Here is a 27,936-nt window from a genome sequence, read left to right on the forward strand (position 1 = left end):
TCATCATTATCGGTGATCAGGCCAACCACTGTTGTGTCGTCAGCAAACTTAATGATGGTGTTGGAGTCGTGTTTGGCCACGCAGTCGTGGGTGACTAGGGAGTACAGTAGGGGACTAAGTACCCACCCCTGAGGGGCCCCAGTGTTGAGGATCAGCGTTGCAGACGTGTTGTTGCCAACTCTTACCACCTGGGGGCAGCCCGTCAGGAAGTCCAGGATCCAGTTGCAGAGGGAGGTTTTTAGTCCCAGGGTCCTTAGCTTATTGATGAGCTTTGTGGGCACTATAGTGTTGAACGCTGAGCTGTAGTCAGTGAACAGTATTCTCACATAGGTGTTCCGTTTGTCCAGGTGGGAAATGGCAGTGTGGAGTGCGATTGAGATTGGGTCATCTGTGGATCTGTTGGGGTGGTATTCAAATTGAAGGGGGTCTAGGTTATCCGGGAGGATGCTGTTGATGTCAGTCATGACCAGCCTTTCAAAGCACTTCATGGCCACCGACATGAGTGCAATGGGGCAGAATTTCGGCAGGTTACCTTCACTTCCTTGCGCAAAGGGACTATGGTGGTCTGCATGAACCATGTACAGTGCCTTACAAAAGTATTCATCCCCCTTGGCGTTTTTCCAATTTTGTTTCATTACAACCTGTAATTTAAGTTGATTTTTATTTGGATTTCATGTAATGGGCACACCCAAAATAGTCTAAATTGGTGAAGTGAAATTTAAAAAAGTACTTTCAAAAAAACAAAAACAAAAAACAGAAAAGTGGTGTGTGCATATGTATTCACCCCCTTTGATATGTACACCTGTTCTGTAAGGCCCCAGAGTCTGTAACACCACCAAGCAAGGGGCACCACCAAGCAAGCAGCACCATGAAGACCATCAAGCTCTTCAAACAGGTCAGGGACAAAGTTGTGGAGAAATACAGATCAGGGTTGGGTTCTTGAGCACCATTAAATCATTATTAAAAAACTGAAATAATATGGCACCACAACAAACCTGCCAAGAGAGGACCGCCCACCAAAACTCACAGACCAGACAAGGAGGACATTAATCAGAGAAGCAAAAAAAGAGACCAAAGATAACCCTGAATGAACTGCAAAGCTCCACAGCGGAGATTGGAGTATCTGTCCATAGGACCACTTTAAGCCATTAACTCCAAAGAGCTGGCCTTTACGGAAGAGTGTCCAGAAAAAAGACATGACTTAAAGAAAAAAATAAGCAAACATGTTTGGTGTTCGCTAAAACGGCATGTGGGAGACTCCCCAAACATATGGAAGAATGTACTCTGCTCAGATGAGACTAAAATTGAGCTTTTTGGCCATCAAGGAAAACGCTATGTCTTGCACAAACCCAACACCTCTCCTCACCCCGAGAACATCATCCCCACATTGAAGCATGGTAGTGGCAGCATCATGCTGTGGGAATGTTTCTCATCGGCAGGGACTGGGAAACTGGTCAGAATTGAAGAAATGATGGATGGAGCTAAATACAGGAAAATTATTGAGGGAAACCTGTTTCAGTCTTCCACAAATTTGAGACTGGGATGGAGATTCACCTTCCAGCAGGACAATGACCCTAAGCATACTGCTAAAGCAACACTTGAGTGGTTTAAGGTGAAACATTTAGATGTCTTGGAATGGCCTAGTCAAAGCCCAGACCCCATTCCAATTGAGAATCTGTGGTATGACTTAAAGATTGCTGTACACCAGCGGAACCCATCCAACTTGAATTAGCTGGAGCATGGGCAAAGAATGGGCAAAAATCTCAGTGGCTAGATGTGCCAAGCTTATAGAGATATACCCCAAGAGACTTGCAAAAGGAGTCTCTACAAAGAATTGACTTTGGGGGGGGGGGGGTGAATAGTTACGCACGCTTAAGTTTTCAGTTCTTTTGTATATTTTTTGTTTGTTTCACAATCAAAAATGTTTTGCATTTTCAAAGTGGTAGTCATGTTGTGTAAATCAAATGATACAAACCCCATAAAAATCCATTTTAATTCCAGGTTGTAAGGCAACAAAATAGGAAAATTCCAAGGTGGGTGAATTCGCAAGCCACTGTTGGTTTTACAGACACGGTCAGGGAGAGGTTGAACATGTCAGTGAAGACACTTGCCAGTTGGTCCACGCATGCTTTGAATACACGTCCTGGTAATCCATCTGGCCCTGCGGCTTTGTGAATGTTGACCTGTTTAAAGACAAACTTTTTTTATTTTATTTTTTATTCAACCTTTATTTAACCAGGTAGGCTAGTTGAGAACAATTTCTCATTTGCAACTGCGACCTGGCCAAGATAAAGCAAAGCAGTGACACAGACAACAACACAGAGTTACACATGGAGTAAACAATAATCAAGCCAATAACACAATAAACAAGTCCATGACACAGTAGAAAAAAAGAAAGTCTATATACAGTGTGTGCAAAAGGCATGAGGAGGTAGGCAATAAATAGGCCATAGGAGCGAATAATTACAATTTAGCAGATTAACACTGGAGTGATAAATGAGCAGATGATGATGTGCAAGTAGAGATACTGGTGTGCAAAAGAGCAGAAAAGTAAATAAAATAAAAACAGTATGGGGATAAGGTAGGTAGATTGGGTGAGCTATATACAACTGCAGCGATTGGTTAGCTGCTCAGATAGTTGATGTTAAAAGTTGGTGAGGAAAATAAAAGTCTCCAACTTCAGCGATGTTTGCAATTCGTTCCGGTCACTGGCAGCAGAGAACTGGAAGGAAAGGCGGCCAAATGAGGTGTTGGCTATGGGGATGATAAGTGAGATAAACCTGCTGGAACGTGTGCTACGGGTGGGTGTTGTTATCGTGACCAGTGAACTGAGATAAGGCAGAGTTTTACCTAGCATAGATTTATAGATGACTTGACTTGTTATTAATCCCACTACAGTTTCAGAATACAAGCCTGAAACAATTTCTAAAGACTGTTAACATGTAGTGGAAGGCATAGGAACTGCAATTTGAGTCCTAAGTCAATGGATACTGTAATGGCATTGAATAGAAAACTACACACAAAAAAATCTACTTCCTGAATGCAGAGTTTTTTGCCTGCCAAATCAGTCTGTTATACACACAGACATTATTTTAACAGTTTTGGAAACTTTAGAGTGTTTTCTATCAAATATACTAATTATATGCATACCCTATCTTCTGTAGAAGGCAGTTTAATTTGGGCACGCTTTTCATCCAAAATTCCAAATGCTGCCCCCTACCCTAGAGAAGTTAAGTTAAAGAACCAGGCAGCCTCTCGTTTTAACAATAAATTATCAAGGTCACCCCCTCTCCTCTCCTAGGGAGGGTGACATGTTCGATGCCAATATAACTCAGAGACGAAATCGAGTGGCCTGCCTCCAAAAAGTGGGCCGCAACTGGGTAAGTCAAGTTTTTGCACCTAATGGTGCTACGATGCTCTGAGATACATACTTTTAATTCGCCCTTTGTTTTACCCACAAGGACAAGTTATAAGTAAAATAACTGCTTTAGTGGAGCACGTAATAACACCTTTGATTGGGATCGATTTCCCTGTGCCACGCCCTGACCTTTGTATTCTTTGTTTTCTTTATTATTTTGGTTAGGTCAGGGTGTGACATGGGTGATATGTGTGTTTTTGTCTTATTCTGGGGTGTTTGTACTGTCTAGGGTTTTTTGTAGATTTATGGGGTTGTTTTCATCTTGGGTATTTTGTGGGTTATTGTCTATGTGTAGTTATTATCTCATTATCATAGCGTCACGTTCGTTTTGTTGTTTTTGTTTAAGTGTTCTTTGTGTTTTTCGTCATTCAGTAAAATAATGGATTCACACCACGCTGCGCTTTGGTCTACTCCATACGACAATCGTGACACCCTGTTTGTGGGTGTTTGAAGGATCTTCATTTATAAGTGCCATTGCAATGAGCACAGCCATTACACTTGTAATTTCCATCCAATAGGAGTGCAAATAGATATTGTTCAGGAATATCTTGGGGTGGTAAATCAGAGTGTACCAATTGGTCTCTGAGATTTCTGCCCCTCGAGAATATGACCAAGGGAAGGTCGAATTTTAGAATTTGCCAATGTTCGTGAACGATTCATATGAGTTCTGGTATACTCACAGACATCATTCAAACAGTTTTAGAAACTTCAAAGTGTTTTCTATAAATATCCTAATAATATGCATATCTTAGCTTCTGGGCCTGAGTAGCAGACAGTTTACTCTGGGCACCTTATTCATCCAAGCTACTCAATACTGCCCCCCAGCCATCAGAAGTTAAAGGTCTTGCTCACATCGGCTACCGAAAGCATTGTCACACAGTCATCCAGAACAGCTGGTGCTCTCATTCATGCTTTAGCGTTGCTTGCCTCGAAGCGAGCATAAAGGACATTTAGCTCGTCTGGTAAGCTCACGTCACTGGGCACCTCGTGGCTGGGTTTTCCTTTGTAGTCCGTAATAGTTTTAAAGCAATGCCACATCCGACGTGCGTCAGAGCTAGTGTTGTACGATTCAATCTTAATCCTGTATTGACGCTTTGCTTGTTTGATGGTTCGTCTGAGGGCATAGCGGGATTTCTGACAAGTGTCCGGGTTGTTGGCACGCTCCTTGAAAGTGGCAGTTCTAGCCTTTAGCTCGATGCGGATGTTGCCTGTAATCCATGACTTCTGGTTTGGATATGTACGTACGGTCCATGTGGGGACAACATCGTCGATGCACTTATTGATGTGGTGGTATACAGTGGGGCAAAAAAAATATTTAGTCAGCCACCAATTGTGCAAGTTCTCCCACTTAAAAGATGAGAGGCCTGTAATTTTCAGGTGTCTTTTATACTGATAACAAGTTCAAACAGGTGCCATTAATACAGGTAAAGAGTGGAGGACAGAGGAGCCTCTTAAAGAAGTTACAGGTCTGTGAGAGCCAGAAATATTGCTTGTTTGTAGGTGACCAAATACTTATTTTCCACCATAATTTACAAATAAATTCATAAAAAATCCTACAATGTGATTTTCTGGATTTATTTTCTAATTTTGTCTGTCATAGTTGATGTGTACCTATGATTACAGGCCTCTCTCATCTTTTTAAGTGGGAGAACTTGCACAATTGGTGGCTGACTAAATACCCACTGTATTCCTCAATTCCATTGGAATTGTAGATAGTAGTAGATTTGGATAGAAAACACTCTGAAGTTTCTAAAACGGTTTGAATCATGTCTGTGAGTATAACAGAACTTATGTAGCAGGCAAAACACAGAGGAATAACTGTTCAGAAATTTGTTTTGAGGTCTATGTCTGTTCAGTGATTTCTCATTGGAAAACGATATTTCTTAGGAACTTGTTTTCAGTTCCTACCGCTTCCACTGGATGTTACCAGTCTTTGGAATTTGTTTGAGGTTATTCATTTGTGCAATGAAGAAGTACGGCCATCTAGGAACTGCGTAACACTGTTGAGAGTTGCGCAAGACTTGAAAAGTAGCTTGGTTTGTTGTGTTCCTGTATGGAACACAGATAGACCCGTCTTCAATTTGATTGATTATTAACGTTTAAAAATACCTAAAGTTGCATTACAAAAGTAGTTTGAAATGTTTTGGCGAAGTTTACAGGCAACTTTTGAAATATTTTGTAGTGACGTTGCACAATTTGGAAGCTGTTTTTATCTGGATCAAATGCACCAAATTAATGGACATTTTGGATACATATGGATGGAATTAAAACAAAAGGACCAATTGTGATGTTTATGGGACATGACAAAAGAAGCTCGTCAAAGGTACGGCATGTTTTATATTTTATTTCTACGTTTTGTGTAGCGCCTGCAGGGTTGAAATATGCTACCCCCTTTTGAGTATCTTACATGTATCTTACATGTGTGATTTAATGAAAGTTTGATTTTATTTAATTTATTTGAATTTGCCACGCTGCATTGGGACGCAAGCTTCCCCTATACCATAAGAAGTTAATTCTTAACCCCTCATTTTATACAGTTTGTTCTAGAGGGCTGGTTCCATCAGGCTGACACACTTTCTGACCTCACTACTTACTTGTACAAAGTTATAGAAACAATTTCCTCTTATAGTTTCTAAAATCACATCCCTCTCTTAACAAAAATACTTTCATAATGTTTCATATTTCATTCACAACGCATCGGATGAACACACATACTGTATAGTGGGCATACTTCCCAAGTTACAGTATTTTCATATTGGAGTGCCAACAAAAGAAGCTCGTCAAAGGTAAGGCATGTTTTATATTTTATTTCAGCATTTTGTGTCGCGCCTGCACGGTTGAAATATGCTACCCTCTGTGTTTACTGTTGTGCTATCATCAGATAATAGATTCTTATGCTTTCGCCGAAAAGCCTTTTTAAAATCTGACATGTTGGCTGGATTCACAACGAGTGTAGCTTTAATTTAGTATCTTACATGTGTGATTTAATGAAAGTTTGATTTTATTTGAATTTGCCGCGCTGCATTTTCCCTGGCTTTTGGCCAAGTGGGACGCAAGCGTCCCCTATACCATAAGAAGTTAATATTAGCCATCGTAGCCATCGCACACCAGCTGTTATTGACAAATAGACACACACGCCCACCCCTCCTCTTACCAGACGTAGCTTTTCTGTTCTGCTGGTGCATGGAAAATACCGTCAGCTCGGTGAAACATAAGAATTTACCATTTTTCCATGTCCCGTTGGTAGGATAATCTTGATCATCGGTCATCGATTTAATTTTCCAATGATTGTACATTGGCCAATAGAACGGATGGCAGTGGGGGTTTACTCGCTCGCCTACAAATTCTCAGAAGGCAGCAGGACCTCCTCTCCCCTTTTCTCCGTCTCCCTTTTCTCCATCTTTTCTTCACGCAAATGACGGGGATTTGGGCCTGTTCCCAGGAAAGCAGTATGTCCTTCCCGTCGGACTAGTTAAAGACTAGTTAAAGACAAAATAGAAAGTATGAGGGAGAGAGATAATTCACATATGAGTGCTGATCTAGGATCAGGATGTACTCTGTCCATATAATACTAGTCTGAAATATGATAGTACATGTACATGTACTAGCTAGCACTGTAGTAGTACCTAATTTAGGACACTTGCATCAGCTGTTATAGCTTCATGACCTGCTACAGTAAAGTTGCCCTCCAGTGGCCAACACCACTCCTCCAGACACATCTGTAACTCCAAGACGGACAGATAGACAGGCTGGTAGACACACACATGCACACACACACCCATGCCGGCCCAGTTGATGAAGAAGGTCAGACTCAGATTTCTCTGCAGTGTATATAAAGTAAACAAATGACAACACCATGGATATTGTTCAATGACACAATATCTGCCTCAAGGAGATATTACCGAGGAGAAAGATAACATATAAAAGATATACCGAAAATATATAGATATACCGAGGAGAAAGATAACAGTTGATCAAGAAAACCAGCCATAATGTAAAACTGTGCATGGTAGGAAGCCAAGCATGCCAATTAGTCTATGATAACGTTTCCCCAGAATAACATCTATTTCTCATAATAACTTGCCTATCTCGCTATAACATGATATTTCTCATTATAACCTTATCTTTCTTGTAATAACAAGATAATGGATTATTTTGTTTTAAAGAGATGATGAATTTTTTCATAATAATGTCATGTTCGTCGTATGAGTGAGACCAAGGCGCAAGCGTGGTATGTGTACATTCTCTTTTAATAATGAATGAAACACTTATTAACAAAAACAACAAAAACAACAAAACCAACAAATGAAACATGAAGCTATACAAATTAGTGCAGACAGGCAACTAAACATAGTCAAGATCCCACACCAGAAAGTGGGAAAAAGGGCTGCCTAAATATGATCCCAAATCAGAGACAACAATAAACAGCTGTCACTGACTGGGAACCATATCAGGCCCACATAGAAATACACAGCATAGAATGCCCACCCCATATCACACCCTGACCTAACCAAATAGAGCAATAAAACGTCTCTCTAAGTACAGGGCGTGACAAATAATGTGATTTTATCTTGTAATATTTTTTTTCTGAGAGCAAGCAATACGCCACAAATCAAATCAAATTTTCTTGGTCACATACACATATTTAGCAGATGTTATTGCTGGTGTAGTGAAATGCTTGTGTTCGTAGCTCCAACAGTACGTATCTAACAATTCACAGCAATACACACAAATCTAAAAGTAAAAGAATGGAATTAAGAAATAGATAAATAGGATGATGAGCAATGTCAGCGTGGCATTGACTAGAATACAGTACAATAGAATACAGTATATACATATGAAATGAGTAAAGCACTATGTAAACTTTCGAAAAAAGGGACTAGTGTTCCATTATTAAAGTGACCAGTGATTCCATGTCTATGTATGAAAAACAGTATATTGGGCAGCAGCCTCTAAGGTGCAGGGTTGAGTAACTGGGTGGTAGCTGGCTAGTGATGGCTATTTAACAGTCTGATGGCCTTGAGGTAGAAGCTGTTTTTCAGTCTCTCCGTTCCAGCTTTGATGCGCCTGTACTAACCTTACTTTCTGGATGGCGGTTGATGTCCTTGATGATCTTTTTGGCCTTCCTGTGACATTGGGTGGTGTAGGTGTCCTGGGGGCAGGCAGTGTGCCCCCGGTGATGTGGGGTAAGACTGCACCACCTTCTGGAGAGCCCTGCAGTTGCGGGCGGTGCAGTTGCCATACCAGGCGGTGATACAGCCGACAGGATGCTCTCAATTGTGCATCTGTAAAAGTTTGTGAGGGTATTAGGGGCCAAGCTGAATTTCTTCAGCCATCTGAGATGCTGTTGTGCCTTCTTCACCACAATGTCTGTTTGGTTGGACCATTTTAGATTGTCAGTGATGTGTACGGATGGAACTTGAAGCTTTTCAACTTCTCCACTGCTGTCCCATCGATGTGTATAGGGGCGTGCTCCCTCTGCTGTTTCCTGAAGTCCACGATCATCTCCTTTGTTTTGTTGGCGTTGAGGGAGAGGTTATTTTCCTGGCACCACTCCGCCAGGGTCCTCACCTCCTCCCTGTAGGCTGTCTCGTAATTTTTGGTAATCAGGCCTACGAATGTTGTGCCGTCTGCAAACTTGATGATTGAGTTGGAGGCGTGCGTGGCCATGCAGTCATGGGTGAACAGGGAGTACAGGAGGGGGCTGAGCACGCACCCTTGTGGGGCCCCTGTGTTGAGGATCAGCGAAGTGGAGGTGTTGTTTCCTACCTTCACAACCTGGGGGCAGCCCGTCAGGAAGTTCAGGACCCAGTTGTACAGGGCATGGTTCAGACCCAGGGCCCCAAGTGTAATGATGAGCTTGGAGCGTACTATGGTGTTGAAGGCTGAGCTATAGTCAATGAGCAGCATTCTTACATAGGTATTCCTCTTGTCCAGATGGGATAGGGCAGTGTGCAGTGTGAAGGCGATTGCATCATCTGTGGATCTATTGTGGTGGTATGCAAATTGAAGTGGGTCTAGGGTGTCAGGTAAGGTAGAGGTGATATGATCCTTGACTAGCCTCTCAAAGCACTTCATGATGACAGAAGTTAGTGCTATGGGTCGATAGTCATTTAGTTCAGTTACCTTAGCTTTCTTGGGAACAGGAACAATGGAGGACATCTTGAAGCAAGTGGGGACAGCAGGTCTCTGGGATAGGGAGAGATTGAATATGTCCGTAAACACTCCAGCTAGCTGGTCTGCATATGCTGTCGGGATGCGGCTAGGGAAGCCGTCTGGGCCGGCAGCTTTACGAGTGTTAACACATCTAAATGTCTTACTCACATCGGCTGTGGAGAACGAGAGCCCACAGTCCTTGGGAGAGCTGAGTTGGGGTGCACTGTGTCATCCTCAGAGTGGGCGAAGGAGGTGTTTAGCTTGTCTTGGAGCAAGACATTGATGTCCGTGAAGTGGCTGATTTCCCCTTTGTAATCCGTGATTGAATGTAGAATCCTGCCATAGAACACTGACAAATTCGAGACATATACCCTTCCCCTCTTTATTGCTGAATCAACATTGATACTAGTTGATCTTGAATAATAGTTACATTAACAATTAAAATAACTTTAAACACTTCAATGTCAACACTTTATTTCATAATGTACAAATAAGCTAACTCGTATGTAAAAGGTTAGACATCTTAGTAACAAGTAGTTTATTATTACTAAAGCTTATACCGCAGCATTGTTGAATACTCGTTTCTGAATGGCTTGAAGGTCATTCTAGAATGGACATTAAAAATCAGATAACTGGACAGTTGAAAAAGTAATCAGGACACCTTGCAATCGCCGCAATATGCGCCTATACATGCAGACCGTACTTGCTACAAAGTTACAGAAAGCTAAACCAACTACCCAAGCAACATATTTGTATATATAACAAGTATACTTAATTTATTTCAAATACAAGATTAACTTTTATAGTATATCTTAAATATACTATCATTACACGTCAACACACTTATTAAATGTGTACTTTAAATTAATTAGTTTTCATTCTATACTACATGTTCACTATCATTTAGCACTCTTATTAAAACTTTAAATCAATTGGTTTTCAGTCTATACTATATGTTCACTATCATTTAGCACACTTATTAAAACTGTACTTCAATTTCAAACGCGTTAATGTACTTGGAGTTGTTTTAAGTTGAAGCACAGATGTATTTATTTTTTATGAAACTGCTTGTGAGTGATCAAGTACGCTATAAGTATACAGTGACTTGCAAAAATATTCAGAATCCTTGTATTTCTTCACTTTTGATTACAAAGTGGGTTTCAAATTGATTTAATTGTAATTTGTTGTCAACAATGAACTCAAAGCACTCTGTAATGTCAAAGTTAAAAATATATATTCATATTAAATCAAATGTGATAACTAAAATATAGTAGTTGCATAACTATTCAGCCCCTTTGTTTAAGCAAGTCTAAATTAGTTCAGTAGTAAAATTTGGCTTAACAAATCACATAATATGTTAAATGGACTCATTCTGTAAGAAATAATAGGGTTTGACATAATTTTTGAAATGATTAACCCTTCTTCTCTCCCCCATAGATACAACATCTGTAAGGTCCCTCAGACAAGTATTGAATTTCAAGCACAGATTCAACTACAAAGACAGGGAGCCTCATAAAGAAGAGCAGAGACTGGTAGATGGGTAAAAACATCAGACATTGAATATCTTTTTAAGCATGGTCAAGTTAATAATTATGCTGTGGATTATGCATTAAACCACCCAGACACAAAGATACAGTAATCATCCATGGGTTTTACAATGAAGCCATTGGTGATTTTGAAACTGTTGCAATACACTTGTTAAATGACTGAGATGGGAGACCTGAGGATGGATAAACATTGTAGTGACTCCACAATAATGACTTAAATGACAGAATGAAAAGAATACAAAATAAGAATATTCCAAAACATGCATCATGTATGCAACAAGGCACTAAAGTAAAACACAAAAAAAAAAATTGTCAAAGGAATACACTTTTTGGCCTAAACGCAAAGCCTTACCTTTTGGGGCAAATCCAACACAGCACGTCACTGAGTAACTGCCACCTTATTTTAAAGCATGGTGGTGGCTGCATCATGTTATGGGTATGCTTGACAAACGGCAAAGGAATTCACCTTTCAGCAGGACGAGACCTACAACACAAGGTCAAATCTGCACTGGAGTTGCTTACCAAGACGACAGTGAATGTTCCTGAGTGGCCAAGTTACAGTTTTGACTTACATCTGCTTGAAAATCTATGGCAAGACTTGACATGCTTCCTGAGAGTATACTTTTTCATATCTCAAGGAAATATACTTATTAATGCCAGCTTCATGAGGTAGTCATCTGGAATGAATTTCAATTAGCAGGTGTACCTTGTTAAAAGTTATATATATTATTTTTAAGGTATCTGTGACCAACAGATTCATATCTGTATTCCCTATCATGTAAATTCCATAGATATTTGGCCTAATGAATTTATTTATTTTTATTTATTTATTTCACCTTTATTTGACCAGATAGGCAAGTTGAGAACAAGTTCTCATTTACAACTGTGACCTGGCCATGGTAGATTTGACAGTAGATGAATGTGCAGTAGATGAATGTTCAAAGTAGAAATACTGGGGTGCAAAGGAGTAAAATATATAAATACAGTAGGGGAAGTGTTAGTTGTTTGGGCTATTTATAGATGGGCAATGTACAGGTGCAGTGAGCTGTGAGCTGCTCTGACAGCTGGTGCTTAAAGCTAGTGAGGGAGATGTGTTTCCAGTTTCAGAGATGTTTGTAGTTTGTTCCAGTCAATGGCAGCAGAGAACTGGAAGGAGAAGCAGCCAAAGGAGGAATTGGCTTTGGGGGTGACAAATGAGATATACCTGCTGGAACGCGTGCTACGGGTGGGTGCTGCTATGGTGACCAGCGAGCAGAGATAAGGCTGGACTTTACCTAGCAGGGTCTTATAGATGACCTGGATCCAGTGGGTTTGGCGACGAGTATGAAGCGAGTGCCAGCCAACGAGAGCGTACAGGTCGCAGTGGTGGGTAGCATATGGGACTTTGGTGACAAAACGGATGGCACTGTGATAGACTGCATCCAATTTGTTGAGTAGGGTGTTGGAGGCTAATTTGTAAATGACATCGCCAAAGTCGAGGATCGGTAAGATGGTCAGTTTTATGAGGGTATGTTTGGCAGCATGAGTGAAGGATGCTTTGTTGCGAAATAGCCAATTCTAGATTCAACTTTGGATTGGAGATGTTTAATATGAGTCTGGAAGGAGAGTTTACAGTCTAACCAGGCACCTAGGTATTTGTAGTTGCCCACATATTCTAAGTCAGAACCGTCCAGAGTAGTGATGCTGGACGGGCGTGCAGGTGCAGGCAGCTATCGTTTGAAGAGCATGCATTTAGTTTTACTTGTATTTAAGAGGTGGTTCAGAGACTCACCAGCAGCAAGAGTCGGCGCAAGAATAGAACCCTGTGGCACCCCCATAGAGACTGCCAGAGGCCCGGACAACAGGCCCTCAGATTTGATACACTGAACTCTGCCGGAGAAGTAGTTGGTGAACCAGGCGAGGCAATCATTTGAGAAACCAAGGCTGTTGAGTCTTCCGATAACCATCAATTTAAATTGTTTGATTTCCTTATGTGACTCATCACCACATTATGTACTATGTAGCAACATTCGAAATTGTGTTTTTTTACTTTGGATAAAAGTTGAGACTAAGAGTTAGAAAATGATATATCATACACTGCAGTTGAGGAACAATGGGAAAGTAACTATGCTTTGAAAGTTGATAAACTTGTAACCGGACTTCTGAGAATATGGCACTTGAATATTTTGGTACACCTACTGGAGAGCTCTTCTTTGTCTACACCCATTCAGCAACGTTCACACCCTCTTAAGCTTTAGCCCCACCCATCTCTTTAAAGATTCACATGTGTGGCCGTGTGCTAAACAGAGTGAGCAGTGTAGTTAACAACCAAAGATTTCAGACTAAAAGTGGTAAAAGTAGTAGCCTACAATAAGAAAAAACTACAGGTAAAAATACACCATCTAGTTCTTGGCCTTTATCCCTATCTGACTTTAGTGCAGGTCATGTTGTTCTTCGCATTACTGTCTCTGGTAAACACACACTATATCAAATAAAATATACGTTTATTTGTCACATGTACACAGGATACATAAGGTGTAAACAGTACAGATAAATGGTTACTTGTATAGTAGCAATATCAAAAACAGTGTCCAGATAAAAATATTTTTAAATAATAAATTAAGGTATTACGTAAAATTGAAACACATTATAAGTACGCTTTCTTTGTAAAAAAAAACAATATACAGGACTTGAAATGCCATTTTAGTATATTTCTAATTTATGAGAAAGGTACATAAAATGTACTTAAGATGTATTCAAAGTATATTTGTTTTGCTCTTTATCTGATATACTAACAATATACCAAAAAGTGTCCCAATTTAGATCATATTAAATGTATTTAATATACCTAAATGCTAATAAAAATACAAATAAAGTTGATGTACATTTATTTTTGAGCATCTGATGAAATAACATTAGGCTGGACAATAGAACAAGTAAAAATATGTTGGCTGAACTGGAAAACTAGCACGAGGCCTTTGCAAATGAATTGAAACTAACCTTCGCTGATCCTCTTCTGACATGAGTGAAGCTTAGAATTCCATTTTCCCTAAATGGCACCAAAAAATGTCTTCCTTTTTATTTTATCACTACAATTTGTTCTTAGGACGAAACTGAAAAATAACAACTCATGTAGAAAGTAAACATCCGTACCTCGATGGTCTCAAGTGGGCTTATGTCTGCATAATGAGGAAGTAGGACAAAAACGGCAACTTCTGACTATTTCTGGCCTAGTGATAGATGACAGCAGAGTACACTGCACAACCTTATGTCATTAGAAAGAGGAGGTTATCCTGATTAAAATGATGTCTGACATGTGAGATATTTGGCGAAATAGACCAGCATGCCTCTGCATAGGAAAACAATGGGCGGAGCTCAGAGTTCCAATGAAAAAAAGTATTTTGGGAATAGCGTTTGATGACAACGGAGTACACTGTCCATCCAGCCTTGAATAATTAGAAAGAGGATATTATCATTATTAAAATGGCATCTGGCATGAACAAATTTGAATATACACATTGTGAGATATTTGGTGAAATAGACAGACATGTTTGTGTAAAATGTCCCCATATGGAAACAATGACGCAGCCTCAGAGTTCAGTAATGTGTCATTTCTGACATTTGAAATCATAGCTTTTGATGACAGTGGAGTACGCTGCCCAGCCTTACATCAATACAAGAGGATAGTATCCATATTAAAATGATGTCTGACTTAAAACATTCTAAAGATACACATTTGAAGATATTTTGCGAAATAGACAGACATATCCCTATTTCCCCTATAGGAAACAATGGGACAACGTCAGAGTTCCATGAGTAAAAATATACATCTGCTAACCATGTGTATGTGACAAATACATTTGATATGATTTGATTTGAAGTTTTAACTACCAGCAATTGATTGCTAGCTTTTGATGACAGCGGAGTACGCTGCCCAGGCTTACATAATCAGAAATAATAGATTATCCTAATTAAAATGGTGTAGAACTTCAAAATATCAAAATACATGCATTTTGAGATATTTGGCTAAACAGATAGACATGGGGCGGCAGGGTACCCTAGTGGTTAGGGTGTTGGACTAGTACCTAGGAAGGTTGCACGTTCAAATCCCCGTGCTGACAAGGTACAAATCTGTAATTCTGCCCCTGAACAGGCAGTTAACCCACTGTTCCTAGGCCATCATTGAAAAGAAGAATAAAAATTTGTTCTTAACTGACTTGCCTAGTAAAATACAATATCCATATTTCCCAAAACAATGGCAGTCTAAAAATGTATTTGCCTGTTTTGTGTTCCACATGCTGTGGTTTGAACTAGGCCTCTATGTGAAAGTGTGGCAATAATTAAACGTTTCATTATTCACAGGTCTACCCCACAGGTTTACAGCCAACTTCTGAAAACAAACTGCTCAGCAGAGCAAAGGCTCTTTTGAGAACTACCACATTTATTTTTTTAAATCACATTTCCAGTGTCTGTGTCCAGTGTCTGTGTTTATACACTGAGTGTAGAAAACATTAAGGACACCTGCTCTTTCTTTCTCTTTCTTTCTTTTTGATACCATGGATGCTTAGTCCTTAGCGTGGTCTGTACATTTTAGAGTGGTTATATTTCTCTATCCCCATCCCAGCTTTTTATCAAAACAGTGGTGGGAGACCACTTTGTTATTGTTTCACCTGATGATTTTAACTTTAAGGGGGTGTTACTTTGGCAGATAATGTTACCCATCTTAAGAAATAGTGTTTTGTAATAATTAACTAAATGTATGATGTTTTTGGTTTAGTTTTTTAAAAATAATGTCAGTTGCATTGTTCATTGTTATGCTGTAAATGGCTATTTTATGGTTGTAAGTGATAAAATTAACTAACAACTATTTTATGGTTTGCAATTCTGAGTAGTTACTACTCCAGTAAGGATGATATACCTTGGCTATATCATTTTTTGATGGACTGATCAACACAATGTTTAAGGTACTGCAATTGCAAAATATTTCCAATAGATGGGGGTATAAGACCGCAAATTAAATTTCAGACGATTAGTTTTTCTCCATGGTCATATCACTCCCCCCTCCCCACCAAAGGATACTCCCATGAGCGCTTTTTTCTGTCCCTTTCCACACTGCAAGAGGAAGGGACTGACTCTGAGAGAACTATAATAATGCCAAACATTAATTCAGTCACCTCTGGTCAAGCAAAATGTTTTTTTTCTGTCTCTTTCCACACTGCTAACGCAAGAGGAAGGGACACGCTCTGAGAGAACTGTAATAATGCCGAACATTAATTCAGTCACCTCTGGTCAAGCAAAACATTTTTTTTTCTCTCTCTTTCCACACTGCAAGAGGAAGGGACCGACTCTGAGAGAACTGTAACAATGCGGAACATTAAATCAGTCACCTCTGGTCAAGCGAAACATGTTTTTCCTAGTTAATACATTCATTGTCAAATTCATCAACCAGGTACTGCAATTCTCAATTAAACCAAAAAGTGACAGCATGACCACAAACAAAATTTTCTGACATTTCCTTGAGATTGACTTTGTGCTTGTTCTATCTAGTGAAAAATAGATTTCAGGCGCTTGCTGCTGACAATTGAGTGCTGATCTATCTATCTAACATATTTCACAAGATATATAAAATATAATTGAAATGGCATGCCATCGTCTGAGAAATCAAATCTAAAAGGCTTAGAAATGGAAAAAACGAACTTGCTGCATACAAGTTTAGAACTCGCTGAGTAAGTATCACAAGTCAAGAGAGAATCCACTACACTACAATATTACCTTTTCACTAATGTGCAGGCCACTTATGTTATTGACACTTCCACGAGGGCATGGTTAACTCCTCTGCCTTCTCTCGCCTCAAGCCCCACCACAAGCTGGTGTCACCAGCAGCAGCGAGCACTCTGCCTTCTCGCGCAAGTGAAGGGCTTGTTGAAGTAATTTGCTAGCAACAAGGGTTGCATGATGTAATATTTATATACAGTAAAACGAGTCCTATATCGACATAACCTGAAAGGCCGCTCAGCAAGGAAGAAGCCACTGCTCCAAAACCGCCAAAAAAAGCCAGACTACGGTTTGCAACTGCACATGGGGACAAAGATCGTAATTTTTGGAGAAATGTCCTCTGGTCTGATGAAAATCAAAAGTAGAACTGTTTGGCCATAATGACCATCGTTATGTTTGGAGGAAAAAGGGGGAGGCAAGCAAGCTGAAGAACACCATCCCAACCGGACTGGTGCACTTCACAATATAGATGGCAGCATGAGGGAAGACAATTATGTGGATATATTGAAGCAACATCTCAAGACATCAGTTAACCTCTAGCGTCGAGCAATCTCGTATCCGGGAGCGTAATTATAGCCTCAAGCTCATTACCATAACGCAACATTAACTATTCATGAAAATCGCAAATGAAATGAAATAAATATATTGGCTCACAAGCTTAGCCTTTTGTTAACAACACTGTCATCTCAGATTTTCAAAATATGCTTTTCAACCATAGCTACACAAGCATTTGTGTAAGAGTATAGATAGCTAGCATAGCATTAAGCCTAGCATTCAGCAGGCAACATTTTCACAAAAACAAGAAAAGCATTCAAATAAAATCATTTACCTTTGAAGAACTTCGGATGTTTTCAATGAGGAGACTCTCAGTTAGATAGCAAATGTTCAGTTTTTCCAAAAAAGATTATTTGTGTAGGAGAAATCGCTCCATTTTGTTCATCACGTTTGGCTAAGAAAAAAAAACGAAAATTCAGTCATTACAACGCCGAACTTTTTTCCAAATTAACTCCATAATATCGACAGAAACATGGCAAACGTTGTTTAGAATCAATCCTCAAGGTGTTTTTCACATTTCTATTCGATGATAAGTCATTCGTGGCAGTTGTGTTTCTCCTCTGAAGCAAATGGAAAAATGCACGCAGGTGGAGATTACGCAATAATTGCAACGGAGGACACCAAGCGAGCACCTGGTAAATGTAGTCTCTTATGGTCAATCTTCCAATGATATGCCTACAAATACGTCACAATGCTGCAGACACCTTGGGGAAACTCATTCCTGGCGCATTCACAGCCATATAAGGAGACATTGGAACACAGCGCCTTCAAAATCTGGGGCATTTCCTGTTTGAAATTTCATCTTGGTTTCGCCTGTAGCATCAGTTCTGTGGCACTGCAGATTTGGAAACGTCAGAGTGTTTTCTTTCCAAAGCTGTCAATTATATGCATAGTCAAGCATCTTTTCGTGACAAAATATCTTGTTTAAAACGGGAACGTTTTTTTATCCCAAAATTAAAAGAGCGCCCCCTATATCAAAGAAGTTAAAGCTTGGTCACAAATGGGTCTTCCAAATGGACAATGACCCCAAGCATACTTCCAAAGTTGTGGCAAAATGACTTAAGGACAACAAAGTCAAGGTATTGGAGTGGCCATCACAAAGCCCTGACCACAAACCCAGAGAAAAATTGTTGGCAGAACTGAAAAAGTGTGTGCGAGCAAGAAGGGCCTATAAACCTGACTCAGTTACACCAGCTCAGTCAGGAGGAATGGGCCAAAATTCACCCAACTTATTGTGGGAAGCTTGTGGAAGGCTACCCAAAATGTTTGACTCAAGTTAAACAATTTAAAGGCAATGCTACCAAATACAAATTGAGTGTATGTAAACTTCTGACCCACTGGGAATGTAATGAAAGAAATAAAAGCTGAAATAAATAATACTCTCTACTATTATTTTGACATTTCACATTCTTAAAATAAAGTGGTGATCCTAACTGACCTATGACAGGGAATTTTTACTAGGATTAAAAGTCAGGAATTGTGAAAACTGAGTTTAAATGTGCTTGGCTAAGGTGTATGTAAACTTCAAACTTCAACTGTATATACTTGCATGCTATTTTAATCATATTGTTGCTTGTAGCTTATAGCCAAAAGATAATCTTCTGAAATTGGTATTATGCTTTGTGGTCTTATGTTTCCATCAATTGGAAATATTTAGCAATTGCAGTACCTTTTACATTTCTTAACACCCTCTAGATTTTATTGACGCACCGGTGTGTCAATTTAAGTAACATAAAAAAAAATCCCCATAAAAATCTGTCAGTTTAAATTGGCCACATCTTAAAAAAGAAGAAGGCTTTTACGGAAAACATATTGTTAATCATGATCATGACATGTTTCACTTTTTATTGGTAGGCACCAGCCAACTCACTACAACGTGTACCCAGCCAAACAGTGAAATAGCCATAAGTGTGTTAACATCAAGTTACCTGAGGTAAACTCACAAAGTTTACACTAGTAAACCTCATTGCTACTAACACCGAAGCTAGCATTGTGATGTAGAACTGGGCTGAGAATACAATATTTGGAAAGTGAGTTGGTGCTATTGGTCAATAAAACTAATGCGATCTGTCAGGTTGAAAAATGTCCTAAAATAAACTTGATGAGGCGTGTGTGGCCAAGCAGTTATGGGTGAACAGGGAGTAGGTGTTGTAGGTGTTGACAAGCTGAATGTACTGAGCTGTCTGTCTAAACTACTGGCACGCCGCTCAGACACCCATGCATACGCTACAAGACATGCCACCAGGGGTCTCTTCACAGTCCCCAAGTCCAGAACAGACTGTAGGAGGCGCACAGTGCTACATAGAGCCATGACTACATGGAACTCTATTCCACATCAAGTAACTGATACAAGCAGTAGAATCATGTTTAAATGTATAAAATACACCATTTGGAACAACGGGGACTGTGAAGAGACACACAAAAGTACAGACACATGCATACGCACACATTGTGATATTGTTGTATGGTGGTATTGAACATTTGTGTAAATGTGGTGGTGTAGGGATGTTAAATTATGTACTGTTTTATCTTTAGCTCATTCAATACAAACATAGTTCACTGTTTTATATTTAGTTTTATATGTAATGTGGGTGCTTTGATGTGTTTGGACCCCAGAAAGTGCTAATGCAGCTCACTAATAAATACAAATACAGGAAGAGGCTGAGCACACACCCTTGTGGGGCTCCTGTGTTGAGGATCAGCATAGTGGAGGTGTTATTGCCAACCTTCACTACCTGTGGGTGGCCCTTCAGGAAGTCTGGGACCCAGTTTTACAGGGCTGGATTCAGACCCAGGGCCCGAGCTTGATGGTGAGCTTTGAGGCTACTACGGTGTTGAAGGCTGAGCTGTATTATTCTGACATAGGTATTCATTTTGTCCAGTTGGGAAAGAACAGTGTGTAGTGAGATTGAGATTGCATCATCTGTGGATCTGTTGGAGCAGTATGTGACTTGGTGTGGGTCTAGGGTTTCCGGGATGATGGTGTTGATGTGAATCATGACCAGCTTTTCAAAGTACTTCATGGCTACTGACTTGAGTGGTTATGTAGACAGGCAACCTTTGGGTACAGGGACTACTGTGGTCTGCTTGAAACATGTCGGTATTACAGACTCGGTCAGGGAGGGGTTGAAAATGTCAGTGAAGACACTTGCCAGTTGGTCCGTGCATGCTCTGTGTATACATCCTGGTAATCCGTCTGACCCTGCAGGTCTTGTGAATGTTGATCTGTTTAAAGGTCTCGCTCACATCGGCTACGGAGAGCATGATCACACAGTCGTCCGGAACAGCTGATTTTCTCAAGCATGTTTCACTGTTGCTTGCCTCGAATCGGACATAAAAGGCATCTAGCCCATCTGGTAGGCTTGTATCACTGGGCAGCTTATGGCTGGGCTTCCCTTTCTAGTCCGTAATAGTTTGCAAGAACTGCCACATCCGTCAAAGCCGGTGAAGCAGGATTCAATCTTAGTCCTGTATTGACGCTTTGCCTGTTTGATGGTTCGTGTGAGGGCATAGCAGGATTTCATATAAGCATCTGGATTAGTGTCCCCCTCCTTGATAGCAGCAGCTCGGTATCGATGTTGTCTGTAATCCATGGCTGGGATATGTGCGAACGGTCACTGTGGAGACAACGTCGTCGGTGCTAGACTCCTCAATGCCAGTCTGTGCTAGCAAAACAGTCCTGTAGCGTAGATCTTCATCATCTGACCACCTCTGTATTGAGCGAGTCCAGGTCCTTTCTGCTTTAGTTGTTGCTTGTAAGCAGGAGTAAGGAGGATATAATTATGGTCAGATTTGGCAAATGGAAGGCGAGGGAGAGCTTTGTATGCATCTCTGTGCGTGGAGTAAAGGTGGTCGAGAGTTTTTTTCCTCTGGTTGCACATTTAACCTGCTGATAAATCCGATTTACCAAATGTCTAAGTTTGCCTGCATTTTAAAACCTCTTGAGACTAGGGGGCAGTATTTTCATTTTTGGAAAAATAACGTTCCCTAAGTAAACGGGCTATTTCTCAGGACATGATGCTAGAATATGCATATAATTGACAGCTTAGGATAGAAAACACTCTAAAGTTTACAAAACTGTAAAAATATTGTCTGTGAGTATAACAGAACTGATGTTGCAGGCGAAAGCCTGAGAAAAATCCAATCCGGAAGTGCCTCATGTTTTGAAAGCTCTGCGTTCCAATGTGTCCCTATTGAGCAGTGAATGGGCTATCAACCAGATTACTCTTTCTCCGTATTCCCGAAGGTGTCTACAGCATTGTGACATAGTTTTACGCATTTATGTTGAAGAATACCCGTAGGCGGCTACATTGCGAAAGTGGTCACCTGATGCTCCCAGAGAGATTCTCGCGTAAAATACAGAGGTAGCCATTACTCCAATCGGTCCTACTGAAAAACGAATTGTCCTGATGAATATATCATCGAATAGATATTTGAAAACCACCTTGAGGATTGATTATAAACAACGTTTGCCATGTTTCTGTCGATATTATGGATCTAATTTGTCGTGACCGCAATTTCCGGTGGATTTCTCAACAAAACGTTCGGCTATAAAAATAATCTTTATGGAACAACAAACGTTCGGCTATAAAAAATAATCTTTATTGAACAAAAGGAACATTTGCTGTCTAACTGGGAGTCTCGTGAGTGAAAACATCCGAAGCTCATCAAAGGTAAACGATTTAATTTGATTGCTTTTCTGATTTTCGTGACCAAGCTGACTGCTGTTAGCTGGACATAATGCTATGCTAGGCTATCGATAAACTTACACAAATGCTTGTCTTGCTTTGGCTGTAAAGCATCATTTCAAAATCTGAGATGACAGGGTGATTAACAAAAGGCTAAGCTGTGTTTCACTATATTTCACTTGTGATTTCATGAATATGAATATTTTCTAGTAAGATTTTTTGTCTGTTGCGTTATGCTAATTAGTGTAGTTAGTGTAGTTGATGTAGTTGTTAGTGTAGTTGATGATTAGTGTAGTTGATGACAATTCTCCCGGATCCGGGAGGGGTAGTTCTAAGAAGTTTTAAAGTCCACGGACACTAAGAGTGACGCTTCTGGATGAGCATTTTCTTTTTTGCTTATGGCCTTATACAGGTCATTGAGTACGCCTCCGTTCTGTATAGCTCATTGAGTGTGGTCTTAGATCCGTGGATCTATTGGGGTGGTATGGGTCTAGGGTGTTGGGTAAGGTGGAGGTGATATGACTTCTCTAGGGTAGGGGGCAGCATTGAGAATTTCAGATGAAAAGCGTGCCCAAATTAAACTGCCTGCTATTCAGCCATAAAAGCTAGAATATGCATATACAGTGGGGCAAAAAAGTATTTAGTCAGCCACCAATTGTGCAAGTTCTCCCACTTAAAAAGATGAGAGAGGCCTGTAATTTTCATCATAGGTACACTTCAACTATGACAGACAAATTGAGAGAAAAAAATCCAGAAAATCACATTGTAGGATTTTTAGTGAATTTATTTGCAAATTATGGTGGAAAATAAGTATTTGGTCCCCTGTGAACGCGCATTGTCAACTCGTGGCAGTGGTGACTATTTCCTGTCTCATTCGACACCCCTTCACATTAGAGTCATCAGACAAAGTTCTATTGACTGTTGACATCTAGTGAAAGGGGTAGGAAGTGAAAAGTCATCCATATCTCGCTGTAATTTCAATGAGAGCTTGGTTGAAATCTGCTAACCCCAGAAAAAATCCAAACAGGAAGTGGAATTTCTCAGGGTTTCTCCTGCAATATCAGTTATGTTATACTCACAGACAATATTTGGACATTTTTGGAAACTTTAGAGTGTTTTCTATCCAATACTAATAATAATGTGCATATATTAGAAACTGAGACTGAGGTACTGGCTGTTTACAATGGGCACCTTTTCATCCAAGCTACTCAATACTGCCCCTGCAGCCATAAAAAGTTAAGTGGCACCATTGATTTCAGTAATCCACTCGTTCAATATGCATACAAACGAATCCAAAAAGTTACCGGTAAAGTTTGTCCAAACAAGTCAAGCGATGTTTCTATTCAATCCTCAGGTACTCTAATATCTAAATAAATGATAGCATTTAAGACAGAGAATAGTACCTTTTTGCCTTATTGTCTTTGAATTGGGTATGGTAGTAGGTGCAAAGCGAACCGGTTTGTGTCAAGAACTGCAATGCTGCTGGGTTTTTAATGCTCAACACACTTGTACTGTAGATATGTGGTAGTCGTGGAGTAGGGGCCTGAGGGCACACAGTGTGTTGTGAAATCTGTGAATGTATTGTAATGTTTTTAAAACGGTATTAACTGCTGTACCCCAGGAAGAGTGCCTCGTTTACATCCCTCCTTTGCCAAGATAATCCATCCACCTGACAGGTGTGGCATATAAAGAAGCTGATTAAACAGCATGATCATTGCACAGGTGCGTCTTGTGCTGAGGACAATAAAAGGCCACTTTAAAATGTGCAGTTTTGTCACACACCACAATGCCACTGATGAGGGAGCCTGTAATTGGCATGCTGACTGCAGGAATGCCCACCAGAGCTGTTGCCAGAGAATTTAATGGTAATTTCTCTAACATAAACTGCCTCCAATGTCGTTTTTAGAGAATTTGGCAGGACGTCCAACCGGCCTCACAACCGCAGACCACTGCCATGGTAGTGACCAAAAAAACATGATAATACCATGGTAGTTTTTTCATTGTACTACCAAGGCAGGAAAATACCATGGTAGTTGCATCAGTAGCATGGTATGTTTCAGCCATGGCAGTGACAAAAAAAAGTATATATATTTTACCTAATGCAACATTGACTACTTGCTCTGCAATGGCAAAGCATAGGCCTAGTATATCCTCTTAAATCCCTTTAGCTCAAAGTGAAAAACCACAACACACACGGTCTAGTAGTGTAGTGTACCCTCTTAAACCCCTTTAGCTCATAGTGAAAAACCACAACACACACGGTCTAGTAGTGTAGTGTACCCTCTTAAACCCCTTTAGCTCATAGTGAAAAACCACAACACACATGGTCTAGTAGTGTAGTGTACCCTCTTAAACCCCTTTAGCTCATAGTGAAAAACCACAACACACACGGTCTAGTAGTGTAGTGTACCCTCTTAAACCCCTTTAGCTCATAGTGAAAAACCACAACACACACGGTCTAGTAGTGTAGTGTACCCTCTTAAACCCCTTTAGCTCATAGTGAAAAACCACAACACACACGGTCTAGTAGTGTAGTGTACCCTCTTAAACCCCTTTAGCTCATAGTGAAAAACCACAACACACACGGTCTAGTAGTGTAGTGTACCCTCTTAAACCCCTTTAGCTCATAGTGAAAAACCACAACACACACGGTCTAGTAGTGTAGTGTACCCTCTTAAACCCCTTTAGCTCACAGTGAAAAACCACAACACACACGGTCTAGTAGTGTAGTGTACCCTCTTAAACCCCTTTAGCTCATAGTGAAAAACCACAACACACACGGTCTAGTAGTGTAGTGTACCCTCTTAAACCCCTTTAGCTCATAGTGAAAAACCACAACACACACGGTCTAGTAGTGTAGTGTACCCTCTTAAACCCCTTTAGCTCATAGTGAAAAACCACAACACACACGGTCTAGTAGTGTAGTTTACCCTCTTAAACCCCTTTAGCTCATAGTGAAAAACCACAACACACACGGTCTAGTAGTGTAGTGTACCCTCTTAAACCCCTTTAGCTCATAGTGAAAAACCACAACACACATGGTCTAGTAGTGTAGTTTATCCTCTTAAACCCCTTTAGCTCATAGTGAAAAACCACAACACACACGGTCTAGGGACCTGGATAGGGTATGGTGAGAAGAATGAAGTTTGAAAACTTGAAGATTTAAAATACAGTTTTTAGTTGGCTCTTAGTTTTGCTACTCTTATACAATTCTAAATAGCCAATGAACAAAAAAGGTATTAATTGGGGGTAAAAAAAGTATTAATTGTCATCTCATAGATACATTTTCATTATGTAATTCTCAACATATCCCTAAAAACAGCAATTTACAATGTGTCCCTTTGTTTACACTGTGTGAATGTTGGTCCTGTCGCCATTACTACAACAGGCTAGCTTGACCGGAGCCAACGTTAGCTTCTATGCTAACGGACTTTTATCATTTTTTCCCCATTTTTCATTTTTTTTTACATTATAGACATATTAGGACCAACAATAGTAGCCTGCCTCTGACTTGATCAGAAACTTACCATACCATACTGGTATGTAAATTCATCAATATAATACCAACCAACCTCTTTTGACCTTTATAAGAAGTGTTGACATGCTGAATGCACCGATGTGTCTGTTTAAACGACTAGCACACAGCTCGGACACCCATGCATACCCTACAAGACCACCAGAGGTCTCTTCACAACCCCCGTCCAGAACAGACTATGGGAGGCGCACAGTACTGCATAGAGCCATGGCTACATGGAACTCTATTCCACATCAGGTAACAGATGCAAGCAGTAGAATCCGTTTTTTTTTTTAAACAGGTAAAAATAGACCTTATGGAACAGCGGGGACTGTGAAGAGACACACACAGTCACAGACACACATTCACATGATAAGCCACGCAATCTATACACACATGCACATGGATGTTGTATTGTAAATATGTGTTGGTGGAGTGGTGGCCTGAGGGAACACACTGAATGTGTTGGGTAAGGTCTTATGAAATGTAATGTCATGCAGTCATTTAAACTGTATCTAACTGTCTTATGTTGCTGGACCCCAGGAAGACTAGCTGTTCCCAGGCACCAGCGAATAGAATCCATAATAAATACAAATACAAATGTATTTAATACATTATACTGCAATTGTACCATGGTAGCACACAATTAATAAAAATGGTACCATATGATAATTTTTGGTACCATGTATCATAATTGTGCATTGCCATGGTAAAATGTATAATGCATGTCAAAACCATGGTATGTCCATGATCCACATCTATACCATGGTATAAATGATGCAATGCCATGATATTATTTAGGTGCTTGGCAGTACCATCATATGTCAACGCTAAAGCTATGGTACATTTCCATGATTTAGATCTATACCATGGTATAAATTATGCAATACCATGGTAATATTTATGTACAACGGCAGTACCATTATACTTCAAGGCTAAAACCATGGTACGTTTTCATTATTTAGGCTATACCATGGTATAAGTGAACGTACCATACTAGTACCATGGGTTTTATGGGGAAAAACTCATTCTAATTGGCTGGGCCTGGCTTCCCAGTGAGAGGACCTGGCCACCAAGGCCCACTCATTGCTGCACCCCTGCCCAGTCATGTGAAACCCATAGATTAGTGTTTAATGAATTTGTTTCAACTGACTGATTTCCTTATATGAACTGTAACTCAGTAAAACCTTTGACATTTTTGCATGTTGCGTTTTATATTTTTGTTCAGTATGGTTGTATAAAAGATGATATAGTTTGTTGGACCCATACTGTCTTCAGTTTGAGAGTAGGCTTACTAACAGTTGAGCTAAGGGCCAGGTATCCACATCAATACATGAGGAGATGAAGAGGGCTAGAGGGAGGGAAAGGGGAAGAATAGCAGGAGGATAAACTAAATGTGAGCGGCATGAAGCGGGAGAGGAATACATTTAAAGGGGTAGAGAGGGAGAAATAGGAAAAAAGGGCGAGCATGGATATATAATGGGCTTCTTGGCCAGCCTTCTCCATATTCATGTGGAAACGGTGGATGGGCTATTGTGAGAAAGAGGGAATGAGGGAGAGAGAGGGAAATAAGAAAATGAGGAGATAGGGTATGAGGGAGAAGGGGAGAGAGGGGGAAGGGAGTGAGAGAGTACAAGGCTCTGGTGATTTCTGGCTGGTCCCCACATGCGTGTGCTTATGAATGTGTGTGTTCCTATGCCTCATTTCCATATGAGATGCTCTCTACAGTTGAGGGCTTGTTGTTGTTTTTTTCTGAATCTTGTTGTATTGGTTGTGTTTCCTTTGAGAACCTCAGAGCCAGAGAAATGTACAGCCTTTGTCCTGTACAAAGAGTGTTCCGCGGACACACACTCAAACACAGACACCCACACATGTAGGAACGCACACACACTCCCCCTCCCCCCCACACACACACAAAATAGCCCCACCCCACCCCACCTCACACACACACACACACACACACACACACACACACACACACACACACACACACACACACACACACACACACACACACACACACACACACACACACACACACACACACACACACAGGTACATACGGACGAGGGTGAAGATAAAAGGACAAACTAAAAAACATCTCGGCTGTAAAGTTTCTCTCTCAGTGCATTGGCTTGGGAGAGACAAACACAGTTTTTCATACAGGCTGGGATGGCAGGTTCCAATGCTACCGCTTTGCCACGGCTCTCAGGAAATGTTATTAATTCTTCCAACAATACGGCTACTATGATAATGGTACGTGTAGGGGTAGAGTAGTAGTAATGGTAACAATAACAATTACAA

General features: G+C 40.3%; 1 protein-coding gene across 6 annotated transcripts in view; it reads left to right on the top strand.

Moving 5' to 3' along the window:
• Positions 1 to 27,936, top strand: part of LOC139380172 (Krueppel-like factor 12) — a 172,526-nt gene that overhangs the window by 120,333 nt on the left and 24,257 nt on the right. The window contains exon 5 of one of the 6 annotated variants that reach the window (XM_071122625.1): positions 3,302 to 3,660. The exons of the other annotated variants lie outside the window; for them this stretch is intronic. Within the exon in view, the coding sequence (XP_070978726.1) occupies positions 3,302 to 3,422 (121 nt within the window). The 3' untranslated portion in view covers positions 3,423 to 3,660. Of the gene's footprint in view, positions 1 to 3,301; positions 3,661 to 27,936 lie in introns of those variants that run through there. 6 annotated transcript variants of the gene reach the window in all.

This window comes from Oncorhynchus clarkii, chromosome 22 (genome assembly GCF_045791955.1).
Source record: "Oncorhynchus clarkii lewisi isolate Uvic-CL-2024 chromosome 22, UVic_Ocla_1.0, whole genome shotgun sequence".
NCBI classification, from domain to species: domain Eukaryota; kingdom Metazoa; phylum Chordata; class Actinopteri; order Salmoniformes; family Salmonidae; genus Oncorhynchus; species Oncorhynchus clarkii.